Genomic DNA, 21,990 nt, shown 5'->3' with positions numbered 1-21,990 from the left:
GATTACTTGAAGAGACGCCCCAAGGATGACATTTGGGTAAAATGACCTTTACACACAATTTAAGCCAAGCATGTTTATTAGGAACAAATGGAAGAACGAGGGTCTTAGTTAAAGTCGGTGATTCGCCTGAGAGAGCCGATTCTCGGGCTGGCGCCACCCCAGTCGCTGTACCTGCGGTACTCGCCGGGTCTCAGGTAGAAGGTCCTCCCCCTGTAGTTGGGTTGGTCGTACAGCAGCCAGTGGCCGTCGACCACGTTGCACGAGTTAATGTCGGACATCCGTAGACGGTCCTGGACGTTGGGGCAGTCATCGCTGATCTCCTGCATCTGGCCACCCATGTCCGGACGCTCGTAGAGCCTGATCTTGTAGGAGCCACGGTGCTGCAACGGGAGCATTTATGAGTCTTTTGCAGGTTACAGGGGTGGATCTTAAACCGTTTTTTCACTTATTTCTTACCGTGGGGATCATGCGGCAAGAGCGGATGCAGTCATTGATGCCAATCAGACGCTGGTTGTCGGAGTACTCCCCCCTGCGCAGGAAGTACTGGTGGCCCAGGTAGTGGGGCCTGTCGTACACCATGAAGCAGCCACTCTCCACTCGGATGGAGTTGCACCGGTTGAAGTAAGGGTGCAGGTCGGCGCAGTCGCTCATGCACTCATGATGGCGACCCTGGAAATTCCTGTCCTCGTAGAATATGATCTGCAAAAGTCATATTTCTCTAAATACATATGAATACACCAAAGAGAGATTTTCTTCTTTTTTTTAGCAGGATGTAATAAACTTACCTTTCCCATTGCTGTATTAGTGGAGGCCAGACCGATGCTCAATAGATGCTCTCTGCGCCGTTGTCCTTTTATATAAAGTAGCCGTGTGATGGCACAGCATAAAGTATTGTCATCCAAATCGGTTTTTACAACACAAATCTGGTTATGTATAGCGATGAACGGCGGCGCGATGATGGCTTTTTGTTGTTCACTTTCCACATGTTCATCACTATTGATAGATGGTTATCCGAAGGCCACCACTCCCAGTATCAGCAGAATAAAAAACACCAGTGATTTGCATTCTTGTTTTTCCTGTAGCTTCACACTTGCACAGATCCTAAAATCCATATATACCTAAAGAACAACAAATATGAGGTTTTGGTCTTTTCGGGAAGATGGATTGTTCTAATTAGGTTAAGGATGCTTTTTATATGACAACTTTACTGTTCATTGCCTTTAAAAAAAGTGATTTTAGTTTATGAAAAATTTAACCCTACTGATTGTTGATTGTCCAATTAATCCATGTTAATAAGAGATGCATAATGACTCTGACATCACAGTGTCTCTCTGGATGAAAACCAAAATGTTTAAGCAGATTAAAGAGGAACGGTTGAAATGCTATTTCAACCGTTCCTCTTTTTTGGCAAACGTAAAATGACGTCCAACATTTGGATTAGCATGTTTGGGTTTCTGTTGCAGACACTTTATTAACACTAGTTAAGTGTTAACGATCCATTGCTGAATTTCTTTAGATTTTTGGGTGGCAAGTTAGAGCATATACATGGTCAAAAGTCAATATTCTGAACAGCTGACTGGAATAAAATGTGTCCATTTAAAGGCCCTAACCAGAATATTCTGATCGGATTCAGCTTGATTGGAATGAAACTGTAATCTGAATAACAAGGATGGTTTATGCCGATTGACAGGCAAGAAAACACTTGTTCTAGTCATGTGATGATTGTGGGCATGATTGTAGCCTATGCTGCATTTTTCCACCTTCAGCGGCCAGGCGACATGGTGGGAAGCAAAACTGGTATGTTGGAGATGCAGCCTTTTTATTAGAAACATTGAGAAGAAAACGTGTCAACCGAAATGTTTAGTAAGTAATGTTTTTGTACAAAGCAGCGTAAAAGATTCACAGAAAACCCCCCAGCTGTTTTATAAACCTCCATCTACTGTCACGAGACTTAGTCTTTTTGTTATTGTAATTTGCAGGCAGGAGGTGTTTTTGCCGTGGTGCCAAGGTCTTTTATCCATTCATTCAGATAAAACCCTGATTCATCAGGGCCGGCGGTCCTACTGGCAGATTACCGACCCCGCTGTCACACACTCAAACACAGACCCTCTAAAGTTTGGAGCGTTTCATTTCAATCGGTCCGAGTATTCAGTCGAGATCACCGAGTCATAGAGCACGCCTGGACGTCGTGGAACATAAAGCAAAAATGTTTATTTGCATTGAAAACTACAAACGCATTGAACCACAACAATGTTACAACAACTTGTCTGATAATATAGGGCATTACAAAGCAAAGTACGTAGATCTCAAATATACGCTGTACATCACCTTTACAATATTAAAACTATATATTTACCAACTGGATTGTTGTTTAGGAGGTTTACAATGTGCTTTGTGACTAAATAGAAAACATTGGGTTTCACCCATAAAGCATATAGGAAAGTACAATAAGATACAAAGCAATGCAATGAAAGCAATTGGCACACACTAGTCGCAGTACCCAGTAATCACACCTAAAGTGGATTTAAAGTTAAATTCTCTCAATACAGGAATTGTTTTTTTGGTTGAGTCCTCTGAGAAGAAGCGACTTTTTACAGCATTTTGAACTTTAAAATAAGGGGAAAAAAAATTATCTTTTTTTTTTAAGTCTGAAAGTAAAAAAAACAAAAAAAACAAAACACTACAAGGGGAAAAACAAGGCACATTTACAGAAGCACCTCCTCCGTCTTTAACAATGCTAAAACTATCGTGACAAAGAAATGAAGCTTCAATCAGTTCCTAAAACGACCCATCCGCATGCTGAGCTCCGATCTGCTCCAAACATGGAATTTCTTATTTCTCTTTTAAAATGTGTCGGCCAGGATTTCTTCGCAGGACAAATCCAGGTGACTCCGCACGTGAAAAACCAGAACCTGCACCAAACTGCTCAGTGGAAAAGCACTGATCAGTTCTTGTGTGCTGCAAAGCAGTTCTCGGCACAATTCGTCCACACTGAAACGTTAAAAGCGCACCATGCGGGAGCAACTGTAGTGCCTTTGTGGACAAACTGTGCAACGACAACCTGCTAAATATCTACTTCAATATGCATCAGTCGGCCATGGTGCAGAGTAAGCCCGTTGCCTTTATGACTGGACTCAATAATCGATATCTGTCAAAGGGGAAAGTGCAATAAAAGCCAGGCAGACGGACGCAGTGCCTTCAACAGGGTTCCTACATGTTCTAGGACGACTTTCTATCATTTTCAAGGCTCTGTAGAGTTATCAGTACATGATGGATGGATGTGTAGTCAGACTGATACATGGATAGATAATTGAACAAACTAACAGGTAGATGGGTGGATGGATAAGGGAACAGACTAACAAATGGTTGGAGGAACGCACAACGGATAATCTTTTGGACAAACTGATGGGAGAAATGGGATAATGGATGAACGAATCTATCACTTCTTTGTCCCTCTTCATTTTAAAGCTATCAGACAAACCAAAATGGTTGATTGGAGCAACTTTTTTTTTTTTTCAGAAATCCAGATATTTATAATGTAGCAATTGGGACTGGTAGTTCTAGTTCTGGAAAACAGTTCCATCATTTTTTAAGACTATGTAGGAACCCTGCTTGAAGAACCAGTATGTGAGGCAGTCCCTGAAAGGGTCGAAGCTGACAAAACGCCCTAATATTACAGCTTCAAGACCCTCAAACACAACCACTACAAGGCAAAACGGCAACGGTGAAGCATTTAGCCTCCATATTCAGGCACAGATCCAAGAGAAAAAACTTTAACTGTGGATTTTAACGTAGATGTTTCCGCTCTGACGCGAAACAGAAAGGCACCATGATGACACACTGCCGCAGCAGCTTTTTTCACGTAAAAGATCATTAGATCCGTCCTCCAGTAACATGAATTGTGTAAATGTGACATCGAAAATAGCTGCGCTGTTCGCAAAAATCGTTAGAGAACCCACTTTGAGACCCCTGCAGGGTCTCAAAGCCTTGCTGTGAACGATGTCCTTCAGCGCAAAGATGTTAAAACTGTAACCCTAATGCGTAAATTAAAAGCAAGCGTCGCAGAGTTTCACTGCGTTGCTGTGGAGCAAATATGACCGTGTGCTAATTCATGGAGAAGTAGTAGGAACTGTCGGCGGAGAGTGTGGCACATTCTGCTTGGGGAGACGTCGACCGGTTAGCCTACGCGAGGGGCGTGGAAGGGAAACGCGGCGGCGTCCGGCGACTCTGTGGGCTCGGGCAGATGGTAGTAGTCCTTGGGGTGCGTGTAGCGGCGGTGCCTCGGCTTCAGATGGACACGCGAACGGGGGAACAGCTGACTCTACGGTGGGACAAGGAAACAGAAAATGCCTCAGTAAGACGAACGCCACCAAGCTCCCGGGTGGACGGACGCTAAATCCACCAACTGTATGGTGAGATTTGATTCAGTTTATGCAAACAGAATGATTGATTTACTGGTACCCTTGGTAAAAAGCGACACAATAAATTAATCTTCTACTACAGGCACTTTATGTCACACTGAAACATTGATCAAAATCCAACTAGGGCTGCAAATTATTAGGGGAAGATAAAACTAAATAGCTTCGTTACTACAGGAGTTTTGGGTAGAAGATATTTACAAAAAATGTATGTTTTTTGTACAGTTTTGACTTAATGACTGCTCTAATTATGTAGCTTTTCAGCAAATAGCCTTTTCTGAGCCTGTAAACTCCAGTTAACAATTAATCGATTACTAAACTAGTTGACGATCATTTCAATGATCGATTCATCACAATTAATTCGATTAATAGTCTCAGTCTGAAATCCAACCAGTGGGGAGAATTTTACCTCTCTGGGGTCATGCTGCAGAGCAATCGGTGTCATTCCTGAGTAAAAATGTGGCGCTGTCGACTCTAAAAACTGCAAACAAGAGACACATATTTATTACATAATCTGAATCCACATTAACTGATTGTAATCTTGTTATTTCTTCGTGAATCTTAGGCACCTCTGGGGTATTGCCTTCCATGGCGGGCCCAGGAGGCAGGTAGGAGCTCCCATCCAGGGCCTGGTAAGGATATTCTGGCTGCTGTGAGTACATCGCTGCGCTGAAAGGGGTCGGCACCTGGACACAAACACCTCAGGGTTGACAAGTGGGGAAATTTACCTAAACAGCCGAGCGATGATTTGTTTCACAAACCTGAGCGATGTTCCATTGATACTGGTTTGCGATGTCCTGTGAAAAGACAGAAAATATAAAATAGCTGCTATCTTTGATGAATTCATTGACTCTGAAGGTAAAAGTGCCCTTTGCTACCTGGTAGTGAGGATACACAGGTGGCTGCTGGGGGTGAACAGGCTGATGGGACTGAGGAATCATCAGCTGAGGGTGAGGCTGCAAGAAACCAGTTCCCATGAACTTCTTCACACTTTATGCTGCATTCGGCGGGATTTCAGGTGAAATGGTCGGATCCTTACCGACCAGTGGTGAGCCAAAGGGTTCATGCTGGGGCAGTGAAAGTAGGCCACGCCCTTGTGGTAGGTGTACGGATGTCCTGTGGATGTGGTCAGATAGAACGTCCCGCAGGACATCTGAGGGTCAAGGTTGGCCATGCGGGCGTTCTTAGCTGAGAAAAAAAACACAACAACAACAACGAAAAAAGAAAGAGAAAAAAAAAAAAAAAAAAAAAAAAAAAGAAAGAAAATCCATCTAAACGGAAAGTTTGAAAAGAAAACCAGCTGGCTGAAATTCAGCTTACCTTTTCCTGAAGAGTGGTTCTTTTTAACGGCCTGGCCAATGCAGAGCTTCTTCTCCTTAAAGGAGATTTCAGTCGCCTTTTGATTTAAGACAACGAGATTAAACCCGGACGGATGAGACGGATGCAGATGCGTCATGGCACTTACATTACTGAGGATTCTCAACACGTCGTCTTGGTTTTCAAACGTAACAAACCCGTATCTGTTCAAACAAACAGGAGGCAGACAAGAGATTTATAAGGTATGCTTAAAATGGCAGGGAGTAGAGAGGAAAGGGGAAAAAAGGACAGAAGGAAGGAAGTAACCTTTTTGAGATTCCTGAGCGGTCTATTATTATCTTCACGTCTTTCACTGCGCCGTATTGCGAGAAGATCTGATGCAGGTCGCCTTCGTTGACCTCAAAACAAGCAGGTACATTTATTTTAACCAGACTGGACTGATCTCCGCCCCACAGCGGGTCAAAGAAATCTCACCCTGTGGTCGATTCCCCCGACGAAAATCCGGTTGGGAATGATGGTGCCAGGAATTGGGGGGTGGTGGGCAAGGCTCTCCAGAGGGTTCTCTTGATTTAAGACATCAGAAGACGAAGAGCTGCTGTCATTAAGCGACGAAGGGCAGGATGTGAGCTTTAAAAAGCAAAGCAATGTTAGAGAAGCAACAGAATCCCAAAGTGCATCATCATGCTCAATGAATTTCACAAAATAAACAGTGAGGAGGGAAAAGAAATGGGAGAACCTGCAGATCTCAACAACTTAGAACAGCATTTTTAAATAAACTTTTTACACTTTAAGATGAAAATATCAACAGCTTTCATCATATTCAGCTTTTGATGCAAGGTAAACAACGCTGAAGTTAACATCTGATTTGAAGCTGGGGTTTTAATGAAGGCTGATGTCCCAATTTTTAGACATAAATCTAAATGAATCCATTACTAGTAGTTCTAGTGTCATTAGTTATTAAGAGCCATTGTGTAAAGACCAAAAACCCACATGCGGCTCCGGGGCCAGAGGTTGGAGACCCCTGCTCTATTTCTATTAACAATTATTTAAAAGACGGTTGGTTGTTTGTAAATGTTTTATTACTTTAATAAAAACACAAATGTTTATTTTAATTTTTAAACATATAAAAGTTTTTTTCTGGCATTAAAATTGTAACTTTTTGGATGGTTTTGGGAGAATTATGTGCATCTTAATACAGTGTTTTTAAACCATTTCAATGCGTTCGGGGAGCTTTGAAGTCACCTGAATTGAGGCCATGCTTGACAAACCACAATACTTAGACATGTCAGACATATATTGAATTATTTCAAGGATATTACTCTATTTGATGAAACTTCAACGAAAGGCCACGGTGCGGATCCCGTAAAAACTGTGAAATAGCCCTTTTTGGCATTTGAAAGCTACGAATCAGATGCTAACTTCACACAAACTAGCTTACGAACCATTTTCCACTGCAATTTTACCACAAAAATACATTTTACATTTTGCCAGCTGCGAACATGGCCGTTCTTAAGCATAAATTCATTATCTTTATAATACATTTTCCATTTCCTCTGTTTAATTTGCACCTTCGCAACCGAGCTTGATCGAGACCGTACTTCAAAAGCCTACAATTTCTTTAATTTGGTGAAAAATGTATCCAACTAATGTTATGGCGATACCGTACTGACAGCAAAGTTAAAACAGAAGAAAGTCCCTATTGAAAATATTCAACGTCAAAAACGTTAGAACTGTTAGCATCGCCGGCTAGCTGAACGACTAGCAACGTGTAAAGACAGTTTTACTCACCGTGTTTTGATTCTCCACCTCCATAGCCACATTCATCCGAATAATTTTTGCCTCTTAAAGATGTATTCGGACTATAATCCGAGTTTAAACATGGCCCGCAAAAGTTCTGCAGCTCTGCTTCTTTGGTCGCCTCCAACGGTGTGAGTCAGCCGGAGACCCCCGAGCAAACCTCAGTCGGACAGTGATCATGGAACTTTAAGGTAACCATGGAGACGAAACTTTATTATCATCATTGGCAATGTCGTAGTTAACGTTTCGTGAAAACACAAAACTGCACAGTCTCCGTGTTGAAACTAACATTAAGAACACGTCCAAAGAAAGTCCGAGAGGTTCTCGTGAATGTTCTAGATAATATTTAAAGAACCTCGAAGGAAACTTCCATGAAGTTGGTTTTCTAAAGTGTATAGTAAAATGTGTAACACCAGGGAACATTTGTAGAATATTTCCTTTCAGTTTTCAACACAAAACTAACCTTAAGAGAAAAGTTTCCTAAAAGTCATTATTAAGACTAAATTACAAAAGTTGCAGTCAAACTCCAGCTTAGCCGAACATTTAGGGGTTATTTTAAAATAATTTGGCGCTCTACGAGCTTGACTCAGAGTCTAAGATACCTATTCACAGGATATGCATAACGTCATCACATTTTAGTCCAGATGATGGGGTGGAAATGTAAGTAGTCTAAGCAGCTAAAAATAAATATTATGCCACAATTGTGAACATAAAAAAATTTAAATGACTACTTAAACGGCATGTTTTCAAACGTAATGCAGTACTTCATTATTCCCACACGGGGGCGGCATTTCCACAATAATTTAAACTTCTTTGTTTCCTTGTGTTTTCCAATAAATATCTGATCCTCTGTCCTTTAGAAAAGATCTGGTAATGATTATAGTTGTATTTTATAAAAGTATTTTTTATAAAATACATTGTATTTTTTACAAATGTTTTCTGATCTTGAAATAATCATCCTGGATGTGATAAACTTGTCAGTGATTTCTGACGCCTCCACCTTTCCCTTCTCCTCCCTCAGCCACAACAAAGTGACTATACAAAGACATCAAAGTGTCTTCATCTGAAAGGAAATTACATTATTTTACTGAGTAGTAGCAGTCATTAATTAACCACAAACAGAAGGAACACATTCCTTCCAATAAACCTGCACGTTTTATGTCTTTGTTTCTTCTTTTATTGAGTTTGGAGCATTTTCCAGCATTACAGTAGCATTTCCCACCACTGCCGCCCTGGTCTGACTAATTTGGGCCCCACCTCTGCTTGTCAGTCATCTCCAGTATTTTTTTTTTGTTTTTTTCCCTAATGCACAGTGAATGTGTCGGAGCAAAACGAGAAGGGTGTGTTTGATAATTGCATCCATTTTCGTCCTTTTGTCTTTCTCGAGGATCACGAGGTCGAAGTGCTGCTCGCACGCTGATCGGCGCAGAAAACAGAGGGGTCAGCCATCAGCTCAGATGTTCGTGTCCCTTTGAGAAAATGTCCAATTCGCCTCGGTTGGTCAGTCAGTCAGACAGTCATGGAGACAGAGGTTGATGAAAAATGAACCATAACAGAAGGGTTCAACTCCAGCTCTGTAATTAGTCTACAAATCTCTGATTTCCCCTCCTTCATCTACAGGCTATTTATAGCCGCTGCATTCCTTATGGAGAATGAAATGATCTCTTTGAGACAGTACAATGCCAGAAATAACAGGTTTGGACAAACATTTGCTGAGGCGTGGTGGGCCTGGCTGACCATTGCTGAGTTCCACTGTGGTTTGAGTCTACTGTTTTTTCCCCCTCATCCATTTATTCATCTGTTATTCCAAACGGCAGTGGGTTTGCTGGAGGAGGTGCAGGGGGCCGGTGGCGAGTAATGTTATGGTTCAACAAAGGAGCTCGACTGAAATGGCTTTGGAGCGCGGCGCGTGCCTCGCATGGCAGGCGGAAAATAAAAAAGGCTCACCTTCAAGCCAACTCTCAGGTAGCTGCAAGGCCCAGAAGTCACTCTGTGTGCTTTTTTTTTTTTGTTTTGTTGTGTTTTGTTTTGGTTGTGTTACAATCACACGGCCTCGCTGGGAAATGTGATCGACTAAGACATGTGGCTTTGAGTGTGAATGCGTGCAATCGCTCTCGAATCACTCTGCGCGCGCATCTTTGCATGCCTGTGTTTAGGCTATCAGGAAAGGAAGGATTTACTGTCAACAGTGTTTGTTGTCAAATTTAGTCCGTCGGACAAAAACAAGGTCCATAAGTTACGTGTTTCGGATCCAAAATGTTCTCATTTGGGAAACAAATAAATGGGAAGCAGCGATTTAGTGTTTAATTACTCACATTTTCCCGTTCGTGGTAACACTTTGCAGGTTTTTATATTCGAGTTTGTTTCGATTTTTAGTAACCCACGTCACAACAGCCATAAATGGGTTTCACTTATCATCTGGAAGTCTTCTTTAGTCTTATCTTAAAGAATTCATCAAAAAGGATCAGATGTCTTCTCGCTATGAACTCGGTAACGCTTGTGTGATGTACAGGCATAAATTCAAACATCTCAAAGTTCAGGTTAGCTTGCAATGAGTGATATTCACTCCGTAAACCCCAACATAATCATGAAATCAATATTTTGTATCAAGATCAGCTTTTTTTCCCTCTGGGTTTGTGGTCATAAGCAAGGAGTTTGTCTTCAAAATATAAATATAAGGACAAAATATACACAATTTTTTTTTTCTTTTTAGTAAATATGTTGATATACTGTGTTTATGCAAAAGGAGGAAAACAAAGTGCATCGTATCGATCTGCATTCTTCTGTGGTTGTCCCGCTGACAAAGATCAGTGAACATTTAATCATGAATAAAAGTGGAAATCTTCCAAACGTCGACCCCTTTCTGCTAGGAAAGGGAAATGAAATGGTGTTTTTAATTTTACACACACCTAAATTCAATAATTTCCTTTAAAATTCCATAATTGATAAGGTGTGTTGTTACAGCCAGTAAAGACATATTGTGTACAGCTTGAATAACGTGGAGTAAACTGTAGTTTACTTTACTAGGGTCTAAAGTCTAACAATAACTTTTATCAATGATCCTACTAAACTGTAAAGATGCATAACCCGTTCTTTAGGCCTCTGTTACTCATAAAGGTATACGAGTTCTCACATACCAAATTCTGAACAATTTGAAGATCAAACAAGTGTTAAAGCAAAAAAAAAAAAGAATTCATAATAGACTTTATAATCACTCCATAAAGTGCCCTAAATACACATGTTTTCCTGACACTGAATCGCATTAGCACAAGGAAAACGGCCCTTTTATGGCTTTCTCCAGTGGTTGTTTGTTCTTTTGTGAAAATGCTTCACCACAATGGTGTTGCATTCCACAGCAACACCCGATGATTTCTCTAAATGTAGACGTATTATTTAGGGTTTTATATGCCGGGGCCCCGGCTATAGTTAGTGGGTGTGCACACACTGACCTATAATAAAGTAAACATAGTCGACTGAAGTTCTGGCCGGTGAATTCTCAGCAAAGACACGGTTTTGTATTCTTACTCTTAATGCCTTTATTGGAGGTAAAACTTGTTCTGATTTAGGGAAGAAAAATATTAATTTAAGTTTTAGGGGGAAAAAAAACAAACGACTGCAATCTCTCTAACCCTGGTTGTTAGGGGATTTACTATAGAAGGGACTGAGAAAGTGAAAGTTTTATGTTCAAAATGATATATTCCTTAAAATATAAAGAAATTATGTCTGATAACGAAGGATGGTTCTGTTCTGGAGACTATTCTGAAACTTCTGGAGATCATTATGCAAAGGACATTATGCACATCTCTCAGTCTTTGTCAGACACCTACACAACTTCACCTTCAGTCAGAGGCTTCCTCAGCTACGATGTAACACAGGCCGCTACAGGAAGTCGTTTCTGCTGCCAGGAATGACAACAACTCTTTGAAGAAACTTAAAACAACTTTTTTTTTTTTTTTACCTCAACGGAATCTTTTAAAAGGGAATTTATTAGTCAGGCACTTCACAAATCCGGCCTTTGACAAAAGCGAGCCGTAGGATGTGCTGCTTGCAATTTCTCACATATGGAAGAAGGCTCCCTCTTCATCAAATGAATTTGAGGTTCGGTGGTGGCAGCGTGGTGCTATGGGGACACGATTTGCTCAGCAGTGACGCTGAAGATGGCTGGAGCTGAACATAGAGCGATCCTGGAAGAAAAGTTGATGGAGGCTGCAAGTTTTGAGGCTCAAACCAATGAAAGTCCAATAAATAATAAAGTTTCCACTTAATCAAATTACAGTCATACTTTTGTAGGGCTTTGTCTGTTGCAATCTCAACACTGCGGACTTTATGCTTTCTTTGTGTATGTGAAGAGACAGAAACTTGAGTTTTTATATGAGCAAAGTAATACTCAAGCCAGTATTTCATTTTTTTTTCAATCTCATTGTTAAACTCTGGCCCAAAAAGCCATCTGGGATCAAATCAGACAATTGCCAATGGCAGCCGTGCTTATTTACCAGATTCCGCTCCATGTTTGGTTTTAAATAAAACATGGTTCATCGGGGAGTGTGACAAAGACAGAGGGGATGACAAGTTGAGTCATTCCGCAGTCTTTTGGACGCGGGCTCATGAATTATTCGGCAGGAAGGTAACACTAATTTTGCATTAGATTCACGGCCCAGTGCACCTGCAGATTTTCAACCCCAACACACACACACACACACACACACACACACGCACACACACACACACACACACACGCACACACATGCAGGTCTGCCTCTCCTGACACCCTGTTGTTTTGTGTATAGTGAATGTAGGTCAGGAATGCGTGCGTTAGCGCGCTTGTGTGTATTTACTGTAAGGAATGCAGCAGACACACATTGTTCCACGAGAATCCCCCCGACACGTCTCCCAATATAAACCCGCACAAACACACTGCAGCGGTAGGTCAGTTTAATATTTCATTTGGCTGATGGACGGCTACCACTGGCTCCGTGAGCCAAACATCATTACGACACACTAAGTGACTTAACTCTAATTAGAGCTGAAAATCACATTAAATCTGCTCTGTGATACAGAAAGTAGGATTTTTATTCCCGCTACCGATGCAAAGCCTCCTTACATCCGTTTTGCCGGAGCAAAAAATAATTAGAGAACAAGAAAGAACTGAAAGTGGAAAGCAAGCAAACAAGCAGCACAGATGAACCGGACAATCTTATGCTCAAACGAATCACTAAAACAGTCTTTAAAGTTCAGATGGGCAGTTGCCCAGGGCGGTTTTAGAAAGGGGGCAGTACAGGAGCAGCATGTACAACTGTAATTTATTATTCCAATATATGGGTTTAATTTATAAATGTTGGGAGCTCTGATTTCTTTGAAAAAAAAAACATTAATATTTTTATTTTATTTGCAGCATTTATTTTATTTGCAGCAAATTGGAAATTTTGTCATTTCCAATTTAAGATGCAACTATCCAGAGTTTCTCATATTTTTATTTTACACTTTTTAAGATGCTGAGAAAGGCAAAAGAAAAAAATTAAGCACTGATTCTTGGAAACATAAATAATCAATGTGTATTTACAAAGATTTACATCGTCACTAACTTCCCTTCCCCCCCGTTCGCCTGCACAGTACCGTGCTTCACCTGTGGTGGGAGTCAGAGATGTCCTTGTTTTCTCCTCTCTCCGTCTCTTCGCCCCTCGCTGTGTTCGAGCTGAACAGATGCCAGTGCTGGGTAAAGTCTTCTCCAGAGGGACTGCCAGCAGCATATTGGTTTATAATTAATGAAATTAGGGCTGCTGTCTGTTGAGGAGGCTCCGGTCCCAGCGTAGGACAGGCTGCTGCTGCTGCTGCTGCCTACCAGGAAGAAAGGCAACTTTAGAGAGAGAAACTTGGATTTCACACATATTAATCCACGGGAAGAACATTGGATTTTACAAAATACATTGAAAACTGGGCTTTATTCTCTTTGTGGTAGAATTCAGGTCTTTCTCTGTGTTTTCTTTGGAAATATTTAATCTAGTCTTCATGTTTACCTTTTGGAGAAAAGTTTCATCACACTATTTGCAGTCTACTTTTGATGAACTTTGATATCAAGACTATTAAATGCCAACTATAGACCCCATGATGACATTTCAGGGTTTTTTAGAGTTGTAGACCTGACTATAACCACCACCCATGAGATTGCTGTGCTGTCCACATCAAATATGAATGCTTGAATAAACGATTTGGTTCATTTTGGGTGAACTATTTCACCGTTTTACATACGTTAAATGGCATTAATCAGCAGAGTTTGCAGATTGTGAAAGCGGCGTTATAAACAGACACGAAATGTGAATTGGGAAAATCTGAAGAGTTTTGAAGCATTTTTACTATTAATTTTACACTTTAGGTTTAATTATCAAACAGGTCAGACGGACTCTCTTGACGCAGCGACAGAGCCTTAAAGTATCCACTAACCTCGTAATGCCATGATTTCTGGGTTGTTGTTTTTCTTAATACAGGGGGTTTCTGTTTACACAAAAGGGTGACGCATAACCCCGTGTGAGGTGACTGTGTGAAATAAATGTTCCCACAAAACACACACACACACACACACACACTGCCCTAATCAGGACCCACTAACCTTGTTTTGTTCACGTTAAGGCTCTTTTGATAATTGAGTTAAAGCTGCTCAATAAAACCCCTCCTGCTGTGTCCTGATGGAGTCGAACCGTCGGTTCTCCTGAACCCAAATAATGCATCTTCAGCTTTATGTGAACTGAGGGTTTGGATTCTTTGTATTTCCGCGGTTCCTTTGTTTGCGCTTATAGTTTTCTTTTGCCAATCTTTGTTTGTCAACGGATGTTTTTGCGGTTTTTCACCTTTTAACCCTTGTGTTTACAAATGGGGTCCAACTGACCCCACACCCATATCACTGGTATCAGTTGCCTCAGTCCTCGCACGCACAAGGGTTAAGGTGCGACAAGATGCTTTGTTAAACTGACAGGTGACGATTGCCAACAGGCACCCTGATTGCTAACAGGGTGCAGCTGGGAGGGAAGGGCAGACAGGCACACTGAGGGAAAGTTATAAATGAAAACTGGCAGATGATCTGCAGTTCAAAGAAATGGCAAATAAGGGCAAAGGAGCAATCAGACAGAACAAAATCCAATGTGCAAAAATAACAAAATGCAAAAGAACAAGAATGCTTACCATTCTTTGTAAGAAACATGGATGAATTTTTTAATTTAAATCACAGTTGTCATCTCGGTGTTGTTTTCGGTCCTGCTGAGACTCTGTGTTTTAGTTTATTTAGTCGATTTATTTCAGTCTACTGCATCAGAGTGACACATTATTACCATTTCTGTTTAACCTGCAGAAAATGAAGACTTCCTCCTTCTCTTAAAGACTTGATTCCAGGCCTCCTTTTCTCCCCTCCTCTGGACTTTGGGCATCCAGTTGGTAGTGCATCTTGTTTGTCTCAAAACTCCACTGTTATGACATTTGTGCTCCATCATATTATAAACAGGCAGAGTGGGTGCTGGCAATGCCAAACCACTAATGGTTGTAATTGTTAGCAGTTGTTTAGGCTGCTTGGGCTAAACACTATGCGTGTATTTCTATGAACATGCTTCTAAGTATATCTTTGTGTTCGCTCTCATTTACAGAGACATAAAGCTCCTTTCTGCGAGGTTTTAACTTTTAAAGCCAGTTTTTATAGCTCCTTTTTTTTTTTTTTTTGCATATTTACATATTTAAGATCAGTCAGATTTTATTCTTGAGCAAAAAAGAAAACAATCCGAGAAAAATAAAAATGGTTTATGAATGATATTTACGTTTATTAACAACAACAAAAAAACAAAAATCCAATCCAAACAAATCTGGTTCTGTGTGAAAATATAATCTCGAATCAGTCGTGATTTAATAACAGAATCTGAAAATCCTGAAGAAAAATGTCCAAGCATTAGTTTGTGACATTTAGTTGAGGCACATTTAGGGCATCCAAAAGCAGAGTTGGGTAGAAAAGTAACTTTAAAAAAAACAAAAAAAAACTGTATACTTTTAAGAGTAGTTTTACCATGCCATACTTTACACTGCTACTTGAGTAAACTTTCTGGATACTCTACCCACTGTGAGTAACTTTGTTAAGGAAGAACAAGCATTTTTTTAAGCAAAAATGCATGCAAACTTTAATATTACTCAAGTTATAAAGTTTGCATAATGATCTGAAACATTTAAATGCTATACGAGGAGGAATCTATTATTTAAAGAAAAAGAAAATAGGGTAAAATCTAGGTAGAGTGTGATAAAAGGCCATTCTTGAGAGTCATTTAACCAAAAAAGGTCAAACTTAGGTCAATTCATGTGCATCGTATTACAATACAAAGTGGGAATGACATCAGCATGTATCTAGGAAATCCTTGCTGCCATGAAGAGAGGTCAGTTTAAGTTTTCGTTTGAGAATATTGGACGGGTTCAGGTGCAGGAAACCGGGCAGCTGAAGGGAATAAACAGAATTTTATAAACAACCCCTAATATGCTGCACATGCAGGAAGTCCAGGTAATGCAAAACAGAGTTCTGAGTGATAAACAGAAAAACAAAATGCAACCTGGAGGCTTCGGACAAGGATACGAAACATGGCGTAAAATCTGCAAACCCTAAAAGGGGAGCAAAGTTATCAAAATCAAATCAGACAAAAATAGAGAAACCATTCAGAAGGTGAAAGCTGTCTGTTCTTCCCATCCATTCCAGATCTTCAGGCTTCCAGAATCGATGCATCTTGAGGAGGAAACAAAAAAAAGATGCGTTTTCCCGCTTTTAAGCAAAAAGAGCAGCACACACACAGAGAGAACGGGGGGCTAGGGGGAGGGAAGTACAAGTTTTCCTGGAAGCTACTTTCTACTCTCCTCAAGTGCATCGAAATAAACTTCAAACACTCTCGGCTGCTTGTTGTGTTCGGTGTGAGGGAAGACATGCAGTAAAGCATGCTAATCTGTCGGCCCGTGTGGCGCTGTGGGGTAACAGCCGGTGCCAATCCAACCCAGTAACGGTCCAGCAGGCCGCAGTGGGAGCCAGCGGAGAAGGAGGGGAGGAGCGTGAAATCCCAAACACCTGGTAGCTCTTTCTGTACAAGAATCCGCAGCTGGTGCCGGGAGCCCGCAACCATTTGCCCAGCTGTGGTTCTTCAACAACTAGACTGGTTTACAATGAGGCAACACCAGTACTTACTCCGTCTGAGTTTGTTTAGAGGACCAAAAAAATAAAAAATAAAAAATCAGCTGAGGTCCAATCAGTGTCAATAACACGCTAAATTATGTGAAACTGAAGGAATAAATGTAACACAACTGGCTTTAGTTTGACTTCATGCGGTGAGAAAAACATGTCAAGTGATCAGTTGCAATGATTTTGAAGTCAGCTAAGTTGGCAGCTAGCATGTCTGTAAACTTGGCCACTTGCAATTTGCCACAAATATCAACGAAGATGCTGAGCTTTTTGCCCTGTGTGCAAAAAGGTGCTATTTTACATTAAGTGTTTATCTACTGGAGGGAAGATAATGACTACTCATAACTCAACCGAATGACTCTGATGACATAGGTCTTCCAGAGCTCTTAAAAAAAATCTTTTCTGAAGTCCTTTAAACTCCACAATATTCAGCTTTCAAGATAAGTTCGCTTAGCAATAAATTTCATCAATAAATATTTGGCTGATGACAAAGAGTTTTGCTCCTGCACCCGTTTTCTGTTTTCCAACCATCTGTGACAATAGTATTAATCAGCAGTCGTATAAAGCAGATTGTTTTGATCCGTTTCTGTATTGTTTTATATTTTTATTTAATTAAATTTTTTTTGGAATGTGTTTGAGTTAAAAGGGAATTTTGCTGTTTAGAAACCACAACAAACAAACCACTTCTGAAGATTATCATCAACACCCTTTAAGATTTAAAGAAGACGGTTACTGAAGAAAAGAAAAGAAAAGAAAAAAAAATCCACTTCGTAGAGCTTGTGAACATATATTTGGATGTCTGAGCTTAAAAATGAGAAGAAAAAAAAACACCCCATAACCATGTAGTTTTGTTTTTCTGTCCTTCCAGGATGGAAAGCATTTCTGTGACTGAGCATAAAATTGTTCCTCAGTGAAGAGCAAAGAAGGGAATTTTATTTCATTCCAGCTTTTTAACCTCAAATCTTGAGATTTTCCTGACCTCTTGGGGAGGAATTTCAAAAATTTTGTCCCTTCCTTCTCTTATTTTAACCCACTTTAGACAAAATGAGTTAATACTGACAGGTCATTTACAGCACCCTAAACACTTATTTACTCCAAAATCCTGAAAATCTTTCAGTTGAATATATCTAATCAATACAGGGGGAGTCACTGATTTTCCAGAATCACTGTGCTAAAATTAATAACAGACCTGTTGGTATAAACTTTTTGTATAACGGATCCTGGTACGCCTGCGACAGAATGGAGACCTGTCCAGGGTGACCCCGCCTCTCGCCCGGTACGTTAGCAGGAGATGGGCACCAGCACCCCTCCCGACCCCACTGAGGGACAAGGGTGTAAGAAAATGGATGGATGGATGAATGCATGGATCCTTGTACGGAGCTAAATTGGGGGCATAAAGTTTGTTCAAAAAGAAAAAAAAAAATGAAACTGAAAAATTATTTTGAAACTGAAAAAGAAACCTTGAATCTGAAAAGTAGTTTTGACATTTTTTAAGTTACAAAATTTTATTTTTCCCAATTTCAAATTTTTATTTTCAGCTTCAGTTTATTTTTTCAGTTTCGAATATTTTTTTTTAGTTTCAAAATAATTTTTCAGTTTCAATTTTTTTGTTCAGTTTCACTTTTTTTTCTCCTTTTGAACAAGCTCTAAAAACTTTTAAAACACAGAATATACTGTAATATGCATTAATACAACAGTGAGCTACGCACTACAGCAGAAGCTAATGTATAAAATGAACAATGTTCCTTTTCGCGGCTCCTAGGGGATCAACCAATCAACGCCGAGGAAAATAAATGGAGCTCCAGAGTTGGCCGCTTTGTGAACACCTGCCAAAACGTATTTCAAATGTATTTCAGCTTCCCAAGCCGCATTTTCTTTCAAATATTTTAGAACATTGTACAATATGTACAAAAAACATCAGCAAATTTTCAACAAGTAATTCAGTCACATTTCACAGGAAAATTCTCAGTCTGTCTTGTTTAACATAAAATGTATCAATAGCTCTGATTGTCCTGAACACACGCGTCTCACTTGGGTGCCATGTTCTCTTGCACCTTTAAAATTTCGAGGCGCGACAAAAAGAAACGACAGGCTGAGTCATGTTATATATATTTTCATATCTCTCCAATCTGATCGAATTGAAAAAGTCCATGAGAAAATAATAATAAAAAAGTCCTCACAACGGTTTATTTTAAAGTCATTGTCAAGATTACAGGCGCAGGATTAACCAACAGCTATAAAAGATTTATTCATCTTTGTGCTTTCCTTTTATGCTCACATTTTTCCCAGGCGTGTCAATAAATGAGGGTGGTGCATTTCCTCACCAAACCATCAAGCAGAAACCTTCTCAGGGAACGCAAATCAATATTAGGTGGATTTAACACGTTAAATGTTCTCTTGGCTGCTGCAAACAAGATCATTTCTATGAAAACTTGATTAGTTTTAGAGAAAACCCAGCCATAACCAAGAATGAGTCCATTTGTTGTACTGAAATGAGGAGCTAGCTCCATAATTTGACGTGAAATCCATTTGGTGGCAAGTTTTTGTGTTTTCCACAAATGTAGCCTTTTATTACTCGAAATGGGACATTAAATTATCCGATTCCAGACTGTTAGAAGCTAAAGCCGTATTAATTTGGAATTTTCTTTTTCATTTTCCCCTTAAAGGGATTTGCTTTGAGTGTCTTTTTGTGGGTGTAAAAATGTTACTGGCTCAAAGTAACGCTATTTAGTGGCGCACATCAAAACCCGCCGCTCTGCCAATAATGCGGCAGAGCTGCTATAATTAAATGTTTGTTTTTCAAGGAGATGTGATGTGGTTGTTTGCTGACTCGTTTCATCTTTGGCTGTTTTCAGGGTGTGTTTTACCATCTGTGTGTGTGTGTGTGTGGGGGTGCGCGCGTGCGTGCGTGTGTGTGTGTCAAAGTTGTCAGGGCTTTGTGTTGCCATGTTCAGCCGATGGCAGAGAGAACAAGTCGGTGCTGTTCAGCCTCACTTTGCCTCCAAACACTCTCTAAAATTTCCTGAAAAAGTCATTGCCGTTTCCAAATTTGTTCTTTTTTGGCTGAAACCTTTCAGGTCAAACAAACAAACAAACAAACAAACAAACAAAACAAATAATACTACACAGTCTCAGCTGTCTTTGAATTTCTTTAGCTCAGGAAAAGATGTGTTGCCATTTGAAAACTTTAACCTCAAGTGATTTTTTTCCCCATTGTATGGGTCTGGGATTAATCAGGACTCATAAAACTGAACAAAACAAATTTTGGTTATCAGTTAATTCATGACTCAAGAAAGAAGTATGGAGAGTGGTGAGAGCTCCGAGAAGGTCCATAATGCACCTCTGCGTCGATTTTATCAGACATAGATGCACACATGCATCTTTTTGGACTGCGAGACAAAAATTTTCACAACTCATTACCATTCACACACTAGACATTTCTGATAAATCTATTTCTAAGGCACCATGGCTGTAAATCATTGTTTTTAAACCTAATGCAACAATTGGACTTGTTCTATTTGGTTCTTTTTCAGAACATTCCAGGAAGTGCTTTTATTTTGAAGAACCTATAGCATTTTCTAACAGTGAGAGGCTTTGGTCATTGAGTCCGATTCACTCATTATTAGACCCTAAACAGAATTTATTCTGAAGTTCATTAAAACAAATGACTGCATCTGCATCTTAACATTTCCGTCTCATATTTTTTAACGTTTCCTTTGTTTTCGTTTCGAGTCTTATTTAAGGAGTTTCCTGAGCTTCAGCGGCCACAACCACATGTTAACATGTCTGTTATGGTCGTGCATCATAGTAAATGTCGCAGATTTGCCACAATCCAGTGGAAATAATCCCTAAAAGCGCGTCACCCAGAACCGCGTGAACACGTTTTTAATAGAGTTGTCGCCGAAAAACGGCTGAAAAATCTCGAGTGAAAGCCAAGACACAACAGTTTGCCGAGCTGTTGCCCGGTAAAGACTCACTATACCTGCTCACTGTGTTCAGTCGACGCGAGATTAACTCAGAAAACCTCCACAAACATCACGCGCGAGCACTCCGAGCCATGTGTTGCGTTCAATGGTGTGTAAAGTGCTGCCACTGCGAGTATTAGCCTGTTTATCAGAGTGTATATTAACGTGCTGCAGTGCAGGAGCTGAGGGAACTGTGTATGTGTGTGTGTGCGGGTGTGTGTGCGTGTGTGAACACTTTAGCAGGGGATCACAGGTGTGGCTGCGAGCTCCACGGAGAGCCTCCTTTCCCATATAACCTGAACACCCCCCAACTAGGGCATCCTGGGTGATATCAGCCCATGGAGCACCTGCGTCCCTGTCCCACAGCTCTCTCTCTCACACACACACGCACACACACACCTCTAATGGCCATGTATCAGCTCGCCATACGGCTCTAATAGCCAGCTGTGTGAGCAGGAAAGCGGTGGAGCGTACCGGCACTCACTGATGAGTTAACTGATCTCAGATTAGTTTTCATCACACTAAAAAACAGCCGATGAACACAAGGAAAAAGCGACATGAAAGCACACATATTTCACGCAACGCTTACATGACACGGAGCTCATGGACTTTTACCCTTTAAAACTCCCCATTTACTGTTCTCATTTCCTTTCCACATGATTTAAAAAGAAAAATCTTAAAAGTATACAACACATTTGTATTTTAAATTCAAGATCACTGGACGTCTGTGTATAAAAGTTGAAGTGGTATGAAGGCTATAGCTAATCTATTGTTCCTTAATCTGCTCTGAAGAGACGGCTACAGATTACAGAGGACCTCACACGCCAACCTCCTGGCTCTCCAGCACCAGTGTGAAGAAGTAAAGCAGCATGTTCAAATTGTTAGCAGGTGTTCTGGCAAGTCAAGAAGACAAGAAGCTGCACACAGTTAGCAGGACTCATAAATTAATCCCTTCCTAATGATTCCCAGATCCGATAATTCAGCACAGACATCCACATAGCTGAAGATTTACTCCTGTTGTGATTCACAGGTATGATAGAGAGATGAAGTAGAAGTTGAATTAATCTCACTTACAACCTTGGTGTACAACCTTTAAATAAAAAAAATTAAAAAATAAATGGAACCTTTTGATACTCGGGTTTTATGCAAAAAATATAGGTTATGAGAGATTAAACATGGCAGAAAAATCCACCCAATGGCAGTGAACACTTTAGTGTACATTTGGTTTGTGTGCAGTCTCTGACCGCATTCTTCAGATTTACTAGTCATTTTACAGTTTGTGAGCCTTAAGTTATGGTTTGTAACACGA

The 21,990-nt window shown here is 40.4% G+C and overlaps 2 protein-coding genes across 3 annotated transcripts; both read right to left on the bottom strand.

The window, feature by feature from the left end:
* Positions 1 to 58: 58 nt before the first annotated feature.
* On the bottom strand, positions 59 to 879 carry LOC103475024 (gamma-crystallin M2-like). The gene is made up of 3 exons (XM_008426392.2): positions 786 to 879; positions 457 to 699; positions 59 to 380 (listed from the first exon to the last, which is right to left on the bottom strand). Exons 1-3 carry the CDS (start codon positions 792 to 794, stop codon positions 105 to 107), a joined length of 528 nt encoding a protein of 175 aa, XP_008424614.1. The 5' UTR covers positions 795 to 879; the 3' UTR covers positions 59 to 104.
* Positions 880 to 2,186: 1,307 nt separating this feature from the next.
* Positions 2,187 to 7,732, bottom strand: LOC103475009 (protein boule-like). 2 transcript variants are annotated; one of them, XM_008426373.3, is made up of 11 exons: positions 7,524 to 7,732; positions 6,210 to 6,362; positions 6,042 to 6,133; positions 5,884 to 5,938; positions 5,739 to 5,814; positions 5,458 to 5,606; positions 5,297 to 5,374; positions 5,180 to 5,215; positions 4,988 to 5,104; positions 4,828 to 4,899; positions 2,187 to 4,321 (listed from the first exon to the last, which is right to left on the bottom strand). In XM_008426373.3, the coding sequence occupies exons 1-11, from the start codon at positions 7,557 to 7,559 to the stop codon at positions 4,178 to 4,180; spliced, it is 1,008 nt and encodes a 335-aa protein (XP_008424595.1). In that variant the 5' UTR covers positions 7,560 to 7,732; the 3' UTR covers positions 2,187 to 4,177. The 2 variants fall into 2 exon arrangements, with proteins under 2 accessions (XP_008424595.1, XP_008424603.1); XM_008426381.3 differs by having other exon boundaries at positions 5,458 to 5,534.
* Between the last annotated feature and the right edge of the window lie 14,258 nt (positions 7,733 to 21,990).

This window comes from Poecilia reticulata, chromosome 2 (genome assembly GCF_904066995.2).
Source record: "Poecilia reticulata chromosome 2, P_reticulata-male-v2, whole genome shotgun sequence".
Lineage (NCBI taxonomy): Eukaryota > Metazoa > Chordata > Actinopteri > Cyprinodontiformes > Poeciliidae > Poecilia > Poecilia reticulata.
This window is presented reverse-complemented; position numbering and strand designations above follow the sequence as displayed.

Excerpts from the sequence above, each read along its gene's own strand:
- LOC103475024 (XM_008426392.2), bottom strand. Across the intron at positions 381-456 it reads CTTGCCGCATGATCCCCACG|CACCGTGGCTCCTACAAGAT; the intron begins GTAAGAAATAAG and ends CTCCCGTTGCAG.
- LOC103475009 (XM_008426373.3), bottom strand. The coding sequence starts at position 7,559 with ATGAATGTGGCTATGGAGGTGGAGAATCAAAACACG. Across the intron at positions 5,375-5,457 it reads CTTTGGCTCACCACTGGTCG|CCTCACCCTCAGCTGATGAT; the intron begins GTAAGGATCCGA and ends GGTTTCTTGCAG. Across the intron at positions 4,322-4,827 it reads TGCAGCATGACCCCAGAGAG|AGTCAGCTGTTCCCCCGTTC; the intron begins GTAAAATTCTCC and ends GTCCCACCGTAG.